General features: G+C 33.6%; 1 protein-coding gene and 1 non-coding gene across 2 annotated transcripts; one reads left to right on the top strand and one right to left on the bottom strand.

Annotated features, from left to right (window-relative positions):
- Positions 1-810: 810 nt before the first annotated feature.
- LOC142616734 (endoglucanase 13-like) lies at positions 811-14,623 on the bottom strand. The gene is made up of 8 exons (XM_075789526.1): positions 14,462-14,623; positions 13,256-13,283; positions 5,925-6,049; positions 4,490-4,903; positions 3,382-3,468; positions 2,916-3,068; positions 1,541-1,816; positions 811-1,140 (listed from the first exon to the last, which is right to left on the bottom strand). The coding sequence occupies exons 1-8, from the start codon at positions 14,621-14,623 to the stop codon at positions 811-813; spliced, it is 1,575 nt and encodes a 524-aa protein (XP_075645641.1).
- A 1,131-nt stretch (positions 14,624-15,754) lies between these two features.
- On the top strand, positions 15,755-15,828 carry TRNAV-CAC (transfer RNA valine (anticodon CAC)). Its single transcript has one exon. It is a non-coding gene; the product is annotated as a tRNA-Val (tRNA).
- Positions 15,829-16,049: the final 221 nt, after the last annotated feature.

The raw sequence follows: 16,049 nt of genomic DNA, 5'->3' as shown, positions 1-16,049 counted from the left end.
TTTCCTAACCCTAGCTTGAAATCCGAAGTCCACCCCAACCAATAGTTATATTGCATTCAACTATATTCATATTAAAATTTGAGTTGTCTATGATGCTATGGTACTAGGTATTAAGACCAATTTGTTAATATGACTTTTGATATGCTCCTACAGTTGATTAAGAAATTCATATCAATTTGGACCAAACTATTTGTGATGCCTTCGAATTGTAGGTGGTTTTTTTATTTTTACACAAATGCATGAAAGTTGTAGGTCCATCATAAGAATAAAGATGATCATAAGTTTAGATATTGTCAAACAATTGAGATATTGTAGTCATAGATTCTAATAGCATTTGTCCCTTCTCTAGATTATGATAGCATTTGCCCCTTCTAAAAATCTAAACAATTTATAGGATTCTAGTTACAAATATTTGGTATATAATCTATAATGAAAAAATAATTTTGGTATCCCATATGGTAGATGCTAGAGACTACAAAGGATTTTAGTTAGATGCACACCACATTTTTCTTTTTAAGTCTTCTAGTAGTATTTATTGTTTTCATTTGAGACCAATATAATTTAATTATACTTTTTTATGCAAAACTCAAAACTAACATACTTTTAGGCAAAGGTTTCCAACTAGTTTGTTATAACAAACATCATTTGTTATTACAAGCAAGCTGCAAGCTGCAGACCAATGATCAATATGCAGAACAACTGGCAGCAAACTAGTACTCCCATCAAGCATTCGTTGATCAAATAATAAAAATTATATAACCTTAGATGTCCATTCATCTAATGAATTAAAGCCAGCCCTATAATATATATTTATTTGAACGTTAAGGCAAGCTTAGCCAGAATGCCAACTAGTGGTGCGGGAGTAACGGTGGCTGGTGCAGCCTGTTCGTAATTAGATCTTAAGTCGGAGTAGATATCATTCTCATCGGGGCCATAAACCACTGCACCTTCCAACAGGTTTGGGTTGGGTACATCATCGCCATAATACAAGTCATAGCCTCCTTTGCATGACACAGGTGCAGGATTTACCTTGATGGACACAATGGAAGCTCCTCTATGATGAACTTGTGTCGGATAATTTGGCCCCAATCCTACCATGTAGCTCGTGCTTCTTGGGTTTGAACCCAAGATATAATCCACCTAGTAGTGACACAAACAATACACCAAAAGCCACTAATGAGTAAGTAGTACTGCATGAAAAGAATAAATAAACGTTTTTAGATAGTGCACATGCATTGTCTCGATACACATCATTTTTTTCATTTTTTATAAATAAAAAATTTAGACATTTTGTGTAAATTGTGAATATTGTCCGTACAGGCAAGACAAGTGTAAACTAACATTTTCTATATTGATTATGAGAAAACCATAAGAAAGACAATATGTACCTCCGATTGAATTCTCCAATTCCCTCCCATTTTTAGTTGGATATGCGACATATGACATTTATTTAATTTTTAAATACTATACATATCATACATCTAAATAAATATGGTAAGAAATTTTAGGGAATCTTATAATCTGAAACCATATATAATACCTGTGATTTGGCAAGCAAAAGTAGGTCATTGGGTTTTATAGTGCCACCGGGACAATCAAACGTAGCCAAGTTTGTGGTCAGATACTCAGAATATGCTGCTGCAACGAATGCGGCAGTGGTTACGTATTGAAGGTTGTATGATAGAAACCATAGCAAGCCCCCAGGTGTCTGTTGCACATTATTCTTGCCTTGTTGAAGGCAGTTGCATATGAACTCCTCTGCCTGGCTCTTGTACTGGCCATATGCTTCACCATCTATGTTCCCCTCCAAAACAAGCTACATCACAAATTAAATTCATGCCTCGTATTAATTAATTAGAACATTCACATTAGCTCGTGCAAAAAATTGTCTTTTTTAGCGTCTATAAAAACTTACTTTTTCTATTTTATTTACTTTTTTTTCAAAACACTTTACATCATATTATTTATTTTACACTACATTCCATTAAATATCAATTTTACTTGATTTTATTAATTATTTCTCTTTTTTTGCACACAACAATCACCATCCACTCTCTTCACTGGCGGAGCCAAAAACAATTTCCAAAGAGGCTGAAGCTAAATATAATAAAACTCTAAAATATATATATATATATATATATATATATCCATGGCCCAAACCAGATACTTTACAATACATTCAGCCAAATCTTTTACTTTTGCGTGGCTAAAAATAGGCAAATGTCATTTATGAGCTGCTTTACAGCAGCAGTGTTAGCAAACAGAGCAATAGAGCGAGAAAGAAAACAATGATAGAGTAAGCATATGGCAATTTTTTTTTTTTTTTTTTTTTTTTGTGGGGGAGTGGCCTTTCTGTACCCATTCCATTTTATTGTTATTTTTTGGGGGGATTTTACTCTCACTGGGTTAGTTCAAAATTCTGAAGTGCTTGAAGGATTAGATTCTAAAATTTGAGGGCGAAATACACATAAAAGAAAAAAAAATAAAAAATAAATAGCTAAATGCAAAATGCAAAATGAATTGTGAAAATTACTATAATAACTATATATTTTTATACAACTTTGCAAGACTTGATATCGGTGAATTTTGAGATTAATTAGCTAAAATGTAAAATTTTTCCTATTATACACGTACTGATGCGATTACTCTTAACTTCCATATTCAAGTTACATTGAAAAAAATTAATATATGAGATATATGGTGGTAATGAAAATATATATATATATGTGTGTGTGTGTGTGTATATGTATGTATGTATTGTCCTTTATCCAAGTAAAAACATTGCATTGTCTTGCTGAGTAGCCTAAATTGATATTATTTCGTGTATGCAATAGTATTAGCTAGCTAAAAGTATGCAAGTACTTTATGTTTATCTTTAGTTTCCCTTCTAATTTGTGAATAAGGAAAGAAATTACCTTTGCAATTAGGACTTGTACACCAACGTACTTGTCATCCCAGTAAAATATGGATCTCGGGCCACCAGGTCCACTAGACTCGTCAACGAAATCTAGGTAAACATCCTCGTTGGTGGCGCGATAAAGCCATACTGCAGCCCATAACAATTCATCCTGTTAAACATGCATGCATGGTTTAGTTTAGTTCATATACAAAAATAAATAAATAAATAAGCAAAGCCACAAAAATTTTCACAAACTGTCACAGCAAGTTAGTTATTGGTACGTAAAAAAATAATATTAGTAGTGCAGTGGATATAGACAGAACAAATAAAAATTTGTCAGCTCAATTATTGTAAAATATATTGTATATATAGAATTACTTGATTCAAAAATTCAACTCTCTTAAACTCTCTCGGGAATCAAATATTGAAGTTCAAATTACTTGCATTCTAAGCTATTCTACAAAGTAAATTCCTTTACATACCTCATATCCACTGCTATTAAAGAATTTCGCTGCTGAAGTAATGCTATTTTGGTACAGTCCGCTGTAATTGCTTGCAAATTCAAAGAGCTGCAACCATATATATGTTATTGTTAATTAAATTATCGATTGTTCTAAAAGTTTAAGTTATTAAAAAATAACAAATTTAATTATTTAACCACAACTTCTAACATTATCCTTCACATATGGGTTGAAACTCTCATTTCATAAGTGGAATCAACACGTAGGATTTTTAACATTTTAAATAAGAGGTAGAATGAAAGTTGTGATCAAACCCAAAATTTAAGTTGTTAGGAAATATTGAATTTAATCATTTATCTATATTCTGACAAATATATGTGTTAGCATGTCTGTGACAGTTCTTTTTTTTCTTTTTTTTTTGGAAGGCAATGAGCGTTGGATCTTGCTCTAGTAAAATAATTGTTAGAAAATTGTGAATTTTATCACCAAACTATTATTTAATTGAAAAATCTCTTTACTCATATTTGAGTTTAAACTAATCCTTAATAAATCGGATTCAACATATGGGCTTTTAGATTTTTTTTTTTTTTTTTAAATGAAAGTTATTATTCTAATACATTTCACATGTGGATCCAGTGTTTAACCTAGAAACCCCTTTTCTAAGACACGTTAAATTATCGATTATCCCCAAATTTAAGGTGGTTAAAAAAAGAAAAGAGGGGAATTTAATCACTTAATCACTTAATCACAATGATAATGATAATAAATAGTGATGGAGATAATGAAGAGAGGAAATGATGAGATTAGGTATTGCAATTGTGATTGTTTGAGAACAGTTTATCTAGAGCTGAAAATTTGCTATAATGTACTTATACCTCAAAAAGTGAGAAAAGGTAGAAAAAAAAATAAAGTTTTAAAAATCTGTATATAAAAGTTAAAAACTAAAAACCGATGCCAAACGAATACGTAATCAATGATTGAGATTAAAAGTTGAAAAAAAAACAACTTTTAATCTCAACTATTAAATTAAATATATCAAAAGAAAGTAAAAAAGTTAAAAATGTAAAATAAATAAAAATTGTGAGAGAAAAGTGGATTAATTGCATCAAGTGCAATACCCTAGATAAACCTGTTTTGCATGGGTTAATAGAATGGATGCGTATGTTTCATTTTTTGGATTGAAAGCCAAAGAAGCTGCAGCAAAAGCAGCAGCAGTTTCAGCAGCAAGATCAGATCCTGGATTTTTCTCATCGATCTTATAAGCTGGACGTGGAGTGGTCATGTCTTCTGGTCTTTGCCAACATGCATGATCAGAATCACCATCGCCAACTTGACCATACAGAACGTGTGGCTCAGGATGGGCTTTGATCAAGTAATCTGTGCCCCATTGGATTGCTTCCAGTGCATATGTAAGCTGATTATTGTCCTTCAGTTGAGCTTGGAACTCTATTGTGCTCCATGAAAGCATTGTTATTGTGAATGCAAGAGGGAAACCAAACTTCACGTTATCCCCAGCATTGTAATATCCTCCCTCAAGATCAACCTATTGTGTGTGAAAAAATATATAGAGCTATTCATGTACTCAGTTGAAACATATATAGAATACTCACTTAATTTAATTATATAACAAATATGGTTAATATGCCGTATCACTCCTTCATGGATCAAATCACAATTTGAAAATAATTACTACTAATTGTTAATCCGTGCAATACACAGAAAAGTCATCAAAAAATATTTGCAAATGATATATATAAATTCATATTAGAGATTTTGTAGAAAAGAGTAACATAATTAAATTAAATGTTTTTTAGAAAAAGTAGAATGTTATTAAATAAATTTTTTGGTTTATTTTAATAAAATAATGAGTTCTAACCAAATTATATAATACATACATAAATACATACATATATATATATATTAAAACCAAGAATAATATAAAATAGTAAAAAATTGAAAGTGAAGTAAATAAAATATAAAATAAAATGTATTCTCAAAATAATAAAAATAATACTACATGTGAGCTATAAACCACAAAATATTTACTCAGCTGTCAAAAGTCTCAGTAGACTCAGTTATACGAACATAGTCATCAGTAGATTCAATTATTTTTACATTCCAAATATAAACACCCACAAAGAGATCTAGGGATATATATACCACTGCACGCAGCAAACTGATGAACAAAGAAATCGTTTGCATTTTAAGGTTAGAGATAGAGCCCAAGCGAGAGAACCAAAGAGAAGAGAGGAGTAGCATAAGAGTTCGGGTACAAATTCCGAAACTTGAAAGAAATAAATTTATTTATTTAAAAAAAAATTAAATTCCTTATTTATATATATATATACCAGCTAGCCAAGGTGGAAAAAAAAAAAAAAAAAAAAGATCGAAGAATAAAAGTTAATTAATAATTTACATAGTGATCAGGACTATAATGAGAAGCATTAATATATATATATATATTAATAATTTACATAGTGATCAGGGCTATAATGAGAAGCATTAATGTGTGTGTGTGTGTGTGTGTGTGTGTGTGTGTAAAAATGAAGTCAAGATTATCTTACTCCTGCTTCTCTACCATCTGAAAGCGCAGAATATGCACGCCATTCCACTCTTTGGTGAATTGGCAATTCCCCTGAACGTTGGGCCTCATAATATAACAAAGACTTGTTCAGAGCTTCCGCATAATCTATTGAAGGAAATCCATCACCATGAACCAATAAGAAGAAACACAGGCTAACCAAAACAAAGATAATGCTAGAAAGCATTGCTCTTGTGTGAAAAAGCATTGCTCTTGTGCGAAAATGATGTGAATGAACAACGCCTAGAAGATTATAACATAGTTTTTTCACAATAAATAAATCATAATTAATTGGAATTTATAGAGTTATCATATATAGATATTCTGGGGCAATGGAGCAATAAGTTCTAACATTTTGGAAAAAGATTAAGAAAGATTCCAACTTAGGCATTGTGGATTAAGATAAATTAAAGTAAGATGTATTTTTTGTGGGGAGAGCATGGCATAACCAATCTGTGAATATTCAATTCAATAAAAGTGTAAGAGGTGGTTCAATTAAAATAAAGCATGCCAACTAAACAATTTTAAATCCAATTCAAAAATCATATATAATATATTAAATGGGAGTGCCAACTAAACAATTTTAAATCCAATTCAACAATCATATATGATTGTAAGGACACAATTGCACCTAAGCCTAAAAACAGGAAAGGAATAGGTCCAAAAAATCCAATACAATGAATTTGTAAAGAGTGTGTTAGAAATCTGGATTTTAGTGAGTTTAGATAATGATGGGGTATAAAAAATACAACTCCAGCTTCGTCCATGGAGGTCGTCTATGGAGGTCATCCTAGATAAAACCAAGTAGGTAAAGGTTGCAAGAACCTCGTCCAGGATAAGGTCGTCCACGCAGTAAGGTGCGTAAACTTGGCTTTGCATGGACAGTTCTATAACCATGCCATGTCGTCCAAAGAAAACCATCAGCCTCATCTTGGGGGATCGTCCAGAAGGAAACGACCTTGCATTGGGAGCAAGATGCACCTAACTGGAGGTTCCCTGGACGAGGATCCCTGGACGAGCCCTTGACACTTGAGAAAAATTCCTAAGTGAATATAACAGCTCCGTATCACACGCATAACTTCCAGTGACCGTTTTGTGAGGAAAAATGTAACTCCTAAACAGTTGGAGAAGTGATCCTTGAACCCTCACACCTCCTCAAATCTAGGGGAAGTTACAAATTTGATAACTGTCTTTAGGACACTATATAAACGCTCATTCAGACCAAACAAATGTACGTTTTTACATTTTCCAAAAAGTTGGAACTCCGAAATTATAGAGAGAAAACTAACTTTGTCATCGGAGGGTTTCTGGCCGGCAACCCCGGTCACCTTTGATTGTCTTTCTTTCTTTTTCAAACCGCCAAGACAGCAAGTAGTCCTTTCAAGTCCGAAGCATCCAGCCTACTGGTTTTCTTCGCATCATCAGATAACAAAGTCAGTGGGTTATATCACAATATGACATAGGTGGGATAGTTTGTGTAACGAAAATTGTCCTCGGACTCAAGCTGAGAAGACTAGATCTTATATTTCTCTTTTTCAAAGATAGGTTACAAATATTGTTCTTATGTCTACAATGTTTTCTTTCTTCCTCTCCCTCCTTCTATCTTAGGGCTTTCCTCTTCCTTTTATACTTCCCTTTCTCCTATCTCTAACCTCCACATATGGATCAGATTGCCGGGCAAGATACTTGTCCCATCAGCCCCTTCCTAAAACTTTTGAAGATAGCTATAAGGCTGAGCCCTGCTACTCAGGCATCACTTTCTCATTAATGCGGTTAGAGAGTTTGTTGCAGAGCATTCAATGCAGAGGCAGCAACTTTTTCTTTAGATATTTCATGGCTTTCCTTTGTCCTATACCCCTGTAATGCACATCCTTATCAACAGAGTCTTATGGGACGTTGCTTCTGCATGGCAGATAACACATTCCAACCTCTGCTTAGCTAATCCGAAGATATTTTCCTCTTCGAAGCAACTTCTCGAATGATCACAATCAGACTTCGCTTCTCTATAAACTAACATAGACCCTTAGTAAGATGTTTACCCTTCATCGGACTGCTTAATGTCCTTAGATTGGGCCTCCGGCCCAATACTCATATAAATATGTACTCCTGGACCCATATCCCCCACATATAATATGTTAAATGGGAGTCTAATCGAGATTATAAATTAGATTGCCAGAAAAATTAATTCAAAGCAGATTATTTCTACACTCCAATTTTATGCTATGTGTTCTTTCAATTAAACTCTAATTTTTTATCAATTATATTAAAAAACAAATTATTGCATCTAAATTTAGAAAAAACATTTTGAATTTATTATTTTTAAGATATTATGAATATATAGTAAATACAAATTAATGCATCTAAATTTAGAAAATTAAAAATTATTTTGAATTTATTATTTTTGTAATATTATGAATGTATAGTCGATTATATATTAAGTAAAATAATTATTTGTGTTTGTGTGTGTGTGTGAATTGTAATTATTCACTCTGTTTATTTTAACTTTTAACATATTTTGGAAAATGAATAAGTTTTCAAAAAGAAACATTTTCTAGAAATCTATCTCACATTTTTGGTAAAGATTAAAATCAGTTGGAAAATCTATCTCTTGAAACTCTTATTTAGCTTGATTTAGCTTGATATGAGATAGAATTTTTTTCTATTAAATATTTTTGAAAAACAACTCTATCGCATTCTAAGTTAAATAAGGGAAGTTAATTTTTTTTTCCTTTGACTCTTTTTTTTTTTTTTGATACTACCAAACACAGGAATATTTTCACGTAAGGTTTTCCACATCCAATAAAACTAAGCGAACTCATGCATATGTAAGGGTTATAAGCTAGTTTCAAATTATATTACAGACACTATAACTAAATAATCCTAATTCTTCCACAGCTACTAGATTTGGTCGTCACGGCTCAAATGCCTCACACCCTGCAGTTATCTTCGAATCCAAAGATTAAAACACCATCAAAACTTAAAGTCAACACAACATTGGAAGCAATGGAGTTGGCGTGGAGGCAGTGGCGAAACCAGAAAATTTTTTCGAGAGGGCCAAGTTTAAAATATATATATATATAATGTTTCTATGTGTACATGTATGTATTATATTTTTTTTTTAAGTATATTATATTTATTTATTACTTATATATGAAGAATGTTTGTAATTTTGATTTAACATATTATATTTTCTTACTTAAAAATAATAATAATATCATCAAGTAAGTCTTTCATTGGGGAAAAAAGTAAGTTTTTTTTTTTTTTTTTTTTTTTTGCTTTTAGATAGAATTCTACTCTTGCCTAACATAAGTGTATATCTATGTGAAACAACTTCCTAAAGACTTAATCTCGACCTTTGCCTCTCCATCTCAAAAAAAGATGTACTTGTAAAGTGATCATTATGCTAAAGATGCGTGGTAGTAAAAAAAAAAGACTTGATATGTCTAAAAAAACACAAATCAATTTAATAAAAATAGAACATAATTAAATTACATATGATGTACGTTAAATACGTTTTAATTTAATGAGCTATATATGATATAAGAGTGATTAGAGGTTTCTATTCCTCAAAATGTGTTTGTGTAGAAAGATTTGGTAAATGATCATTACTTAACTTGACAAAAATCTATAAACCATGGATAACATTCGACCTATAATTTATTTTAAAATAAACATGAAGAAACATAATATGCTGTATAACCAAGAGGAATATTTATGTGCTTCTATAATAGTGATGTAACAATTTATAAAATAAAATAAAATAAAAAATACCATTCCCTGAAGTAGAAAGAAATCTTCTCTATTTATTTCAACATTAATTTTTTATGAGAAATGAATCATTTTCAAAAATTATTTTCCAAAAAATTATCTTCTTTTTTTTATGTTTGGTAGTGTTGATGGTCATTTTTGGCAAAAAAGCCCAATAGCAGGAAGAAGCCCAACAATATGGGTAGAAAAGAGTTAGTAAATTGGAGAAAAAATCATTAAGCCAAAATGGTAGAAATAATGGATAATAGGCCAAAAAAAAATAGTAAATGGGCCTAAAAGAAGGCAAGCGGACCAAAGAAGTAGTAAATCTATGGGCATTATACGAAATGGAAAGGATGGGCCAAAGAAGGCCCAAGGTAATGAAGCAAGTGAGCAAGGGGTTGATGAAAAAACCCATGAACCCCACAAGTAAAGGATATGGTAATTGGATCGGGGAAACCCAAAAGAGTTAGCAAAAGCTCATGTGAATGTAGAATTAGAATGGGCTGAGGATGCTCAATGAAAAGAAATGGGCAAAGGAAGCTCGTAAGCAATAGAATGGGTCAAAAGGGCCCGAAATAGCATGAATGCAAGCCCAATGACAATACGGGGTCGCTGTAATTTACAGTAGACCCAAAAGAGGTCCAGCAAGCACAGATCAAATAACACCACAGCAGGAATAATAGAATTGCATGGCAGGAATGCTAACAAATCCACGGAAGAAACAAGGAGTGGGTTAAGAAGAGAAAAGCCCAAAATCAAGCAAGGCCCAACCCTTGAAAGAAGCAACCTATAACGAATGAAGGCTCAGAAATCAGTTCGCGCCGCAGAAGGTCAAGAATGAGCGACAGAACGCAGAGACGAGCATCCAGGTCATGGGAAACGCATGAGCAACAGACAAGCTTTGGATACACACGGAAGTGCAGCACGCACAAGGTTCAGGCACCACCAACCTATACCCAGCCAATACAGAAGTGGTAGGTCATGGGTCAGAGGTAAGAAAGGGTATGGTCTGGCAGTGGAGAGAAGGGGGGAGCTTATTCTGGGGTACCCGCTTAACTCTTTTGGAAAAAATGTCCTGCTAGGATGACATGCCACCCAAAAGAGGGGAGGATGAGTTGGAACCATTAAGTGCATGCCATGAGGGATAGTGAAAGAGAATGTCCACCCTGTTGCAAATAGGAATACCACGGTGAATAAGTAAACAAAATAAAATTCTTTGTCTGGTAATGGGATGTGGCAAGACCAGCACAAGTAAGTGGTGGTGGCCGGGCAGCTAACAAACCAATGAGTGGTCTAGAAGTACACCCACACCCAGACAAAAGTGGTTAAAGGGTAAAACAAAAAAAAAACTCAGTCACTGTAGGCAGTATATAAGGAGCCTCCGTCGTGCACAGTAGACAACATCAACACGATCATCACAATCACAACAATATCACAACAACAACAAGAACACGGAAGTAACAAGAAAGAAGAAGGTATAAAACAGAGTAGCAAACTTAGAAAAAGAAAGCTAGAGAGAAATTAAGAGAGAGTAGGCAAGAGTAAGATAGCGGGCATGTACCAATAGGCTAATCTTTTCTCTCCCTCTAAAAGGCTACCCTCTATTAAGGATTAAGAATTTCTACAGCAAGGTCTTCCTACGAGGTTATCCACATTAAGGAAGTGGTTCTCTCCTTGGTCTTAGTTCCGTAATATAATTGAGCACGACAGACTAACCATTTCTTCTTTGATTATATTGTTTAAGCATCAGTATCGTTTCTCTTTTATCTTTATTGTTTCTTTTTTTACAATGCATTTCTTGTTGTTGTGTTGTTCTCTTCTTTATCCTAATTAAGTATCTTTTTGTTTATTTTGGCTAACAGCAAGCGCGTTTCCTTTACTGTTGTTATATTATATTTGTCTGTCTTAACTCTTTTATAACAATTTCATTTGCCACGGGCATGTGACCAAAGTTTTCAACAAAGGGGCCTTAGTTTGTGCACAAGTCAATTTGAGGTAAGTTGCAATCAGATCAGTCCCGACTCTCCAACCCAGAACCTTTGGGCCTTAGTGTGGTAGGAGGTAGCCCACCCATAAATCTTAAAAAGGCCCACCACAAGTAATAATCTTAAAATGAGTTAAAAAAACTATCTCTTTTTTATTTTAGTAAAGTTGAAAAATATCTCTTAACTTCTATTATTTAGCTTCACATGAAAGTGAGATAGAATTGTTTTTCAAAAAAATTTAGTGGAAAACAATTTTATCTCACACCAAAATTTTTTTATTTTTCAAAGAATTTCAACATATAGTGTCCACTCCTGATAATAGCTTTTTTATTATTCGACCAAAACACCAATCAGTTTTTTGTGTAGGCGGGAATTGAATCATAGATCTCTTATTCAACCATTAGAGACTTTACCAGTTAAACTAACTGGAACCCACTTATCTCACATCGAGCTAGATATAGGAAGTTAAGAGATAATTTTTAATTTTTGACCTTTTTTTTTTTTTATAATACTACTTAGTTGTGGTGAACTAAGCCCAGTCCCTTAAACTTAAGTACAAAGGCCCACGATCCATGTTTTCCATTTGGGCCTGTGTGCTGACAAAAAAAGAACCCACACATCTGGTTAAAAGAGTAATGTATTCTTAAGTTTTAGGTTTTTACCTTTCTCTTCTCCATTCTGCCTAAAAATTAGGACACTATTTCTCTCTCATTTTTAAACATTATTCCATGTTCCTATCCAACAAAAAAAAAAAACATTATTCCACATTAATTACTTTACCTCTTTCTTAAAAAAATATACACATAGTTATATATATATATATATATATATATAGAAAGATTACTTCTCCTATTTGAATTTCAATGTCTCAACGTGAGAGTTGGAATAAAAAATGAAGAGTTTCAATTTCAAATAGTTTCTTCCATTTACATCCACTAACTCATGTACAAATAATTAATTAAAAAAATCACATAGAGAAATATCCTAAGAATTAGGACACTATCTCTATCTCACTTTTAAATATTATGACAATAAACCCAAAAAAATAAATAAATAAAAAAGAGTCTCTTCACACGCGCTTTGATCTTGATATATGGGTCATTCTATTGTCCCATTTTTTTGGTATGATACCTACCTAAATTTGAACCATTAAATTATTATTGTTTTGATCTTGATTGTTAGTTTAATTTTAGGAAAGACTTGTTACTAGTAAAGCAGGTCATGTGTTAAAAAATAAAAAAACATATCACTTTTCTCCCTACACTTCAGTTACTCTCTATAGGCTTCTGTCTCTCCCAACTTTTTCTCTTCCAAACCAATTACAAGAACCAGACTCTGTTTCTTCTTTTGTGTGTCATTTCCCCCCTTTTATTTTATCCAATATTATAGAATGATTTAGCACATGTTTAGAGTCCTCTAGCTTAAAGTGCACCACTATCTACAGAAAATGTTTTATTCTATATATACAGCCTCAACCACCCCTTTTTCAAGTTCTTTATGTGCATTTGGTGAAAACAAATAGATAAAGGTGCCCTACTTCCATATCAGGAAAAATAGAGCATCCTATTTTGGCACCTACTAGAGGTTAGTGCCTCATTGTGAAATGACTTCAACACTCATCTCTACTATGAGGTACAACCTGATTGGCAGGCAAAAAGTTTGATTGTTGTGAAACCAACCTCAAATTCAAATCATCATTTTTGCCACATCTATTATTTGTGCCGGAAAGAATCATGATGGGCAAAAGAAAAGTAACTACGTATGTTTATCATGAATTTCCTAGTTCTCTAGTAGACTCCCTCTTCTCCGTGCATTGTTCGTTGTGTTGTTGTTTCGAGAAGGCACCAACTTTTTAAAGCTTGCATGCGTCGTTTTGTTTTTGAATGTATTTGCTTTTAAATTGTTAGTATGCCATGGCATGATAGGTTTCATTATGTGTTCTTAAATGTTTTGTGGACAATGGGAAAAATATTTTAAAGTTTTTGTGTGATACTTAAGCTTGTTTAATTCATTTTGCAGTGGGGTTAGATCTATTATTGCAGCTTGATGGGAAGTATGTCATTTACTCTTACACTGGGAGGAGTGATGAAGATTTTACCATTGAATGATGAAGTACATTGTTGTCTGTAGACCACCCATTAATGGTGTTTTGAGGAAAGAGTTCCCAGTCATTTTAACCAATATAACTGCATTAAAATACTTCTAAAGGACCAGAGACAAGTGTACTTGGGGGTTAAGTGCAAAACCTGCCCCATTCAGCCACAACTATAAGTTCTTAACAAAAATAAATGTCATATTCTAGAATATGACATTTATTTTTTCAGACTTGCGAGTGTCCTGATCAAAGTGAAAATTGAAATGCGTACATCCACTTGAAGGTGGGGTTAAGATTATTTTCATGAGGCATTTGCTATAAGCCTATAACTAGGTGCTCCTAATGAGACCTGTAACTGCGCTTGTTCAGTAGCCCATATAAGTAAGCTCACTTAGTGCAGCTTGAGAAAATCAAGTCTCATACATGGTGGGGAAAAAATCATAATTTTAATTTTACTTTTTACCCTTATTCAAATTTAAGGTGAGGAAAAAAATCAAGTGTCGTACATGGTGTTTTCACTTTTCAGCCCCAACCAAAAAGGAACATAGTAGAGAGAGAGTGCTTATTGGGTAAAAACTGTTGTTTGCAACTGAAACATTGGGTATATATTTTACCTTCTCAGGATATAGTAAGAAGAATAATTTTACCAGTTAAGTTAACTAAGAAAAAAAAATCCACCCGCTGAGTGACCTTCAAGAGTTGGAAGGGCAAGGTTGCATCCACTTTGAGGGACTCGGCGGCCTTCCTTGTCGCCGCAGCAATTCTACACACCAAAATGTAGACGCAGAACACGGCCATTGCCAGAGCTGGTACTCCCAAGCCGACAACCAAGGCGATCACAAAGTTCTTCATTTTCAAACAATACACGAACTGGGGTTTTTTGGGGTCTTCTCTGCCAAAGCTGATGAGGTTAAGTATCAGTTGAAAGCAATGTTGTGTGTGTTGTTAAGTTATACGTGCTATAAAGAGATGAACAAATATATATATATATATATATATATATAGAGAGAGAGAGAGAGAGAGAGAGAGAGAGAGAGAGAGAGAGAGAGAGAGAGAAAGTACATGCAGTTTAACCTAAAACATTCATAGTATTTTTTTTTTTTTTTTTGCTTTGCTAAACGTTAATTAACAGCATTCTTAAAATTAAAACTAAAACATATTATGTAAGATGTAACTATACAAATCCTTGAGACACAAGTGTGTCCGAAACCATTTGAACACGACTACTACTGGGTATAACCTATGAAGCACGGATGCGTTTCAGGATTCGGGTGCGGGTGCGGAACTCGGCAATTTTTGAAAAAGTAGGGTGCGGGTGCGGCGGGGTGCGGCGATTAAAAAATTATTAAAAATATTTTTATTTATATTTTTAATATATTGCTAAACATACTTTTTTCACATTATATAAATATATACCAAATTTAAGAGCAATGGTAAATAATAACTAGAATACAGAGAATAAGAGAGAGCCTAGCTGAAGAGTGAAGGTAGAGAGTGGGAGAGAGGCTCAAGAAAAATGAAGAGTGAGAGGGTTGGGTCTTGGTTTTTTTCCAAACGGTGCATTTGCACCTTTTTTTTTTTTTTTTTCCAGCCATACGCACCTGTTGTTGTTGTTTTTTTTTTTTTTTTGAATTTCGGCCGGTATCGGCCGATATTGGCATATTTCGGCCGATTTCTCCTGTATCAGCCGATTTCGGCTAGACCGATTTCACCCGATACGGACCGATTCGGGCCGAATCGGCGCTGTATCGGCGCGAATCGCGCCGAAAAAAATGATTTTTTATTGCCGGACGCGCAGGCAGCGGCGTCGCCTGTGCGTCGCCGCGTCCGACGCGGGTGCGGCGGCCCAAACGCCGCACCCGTGCTTCATAGGGTATAACAGACAGACCAAAAACAAAAATAGACCAATCAACCATCTGCTCTCTTAAAAACTAGAGATTGGATAATATAAATAATATTTTGAAAATGATCACTAACAAAAACGTCTGGGTGGTGTAGTCGGTTATCACGCTAGTCTCACACACTAGAGGTCCCCGGTTCGAACCCGGGCTCAGACATTTTATTAGTATAATTTTTTGGTATAATTTCATACGTACATAAGCGTTGTCGTCTACTTCAATTTCCTTTTATTACTAATAGAGGACTTTCTCCCTCTTTTTTTTTCTTTCTTTTTTTTTAATCAGGAGTACTTCACTTTCACTCTCACTCCAATCACAACAAACATAAACATTGTCTTCTAGTTCAATTTCCTTTTATTATTGATAGAGGACTTCACTCT

This window comes from Castanea sativa, chromosome 11 (assembly GCF_040712315.1).
Source record: "Castanea sativa cultivar Marrone di Chiusa Pesio chromosome 11, ASM4071231v1".
Lineage (NCBI taxonomy): Eukaryota > Viridiplantae > Streptophyta > Magnoliopsida > Fagales > Fagaceae > Castanea > Castanea sativa.
Note: the sequence above shows the minus strand (reverse complement) of the source record. Positions and strands in the feature narration are given on the sequence as shown.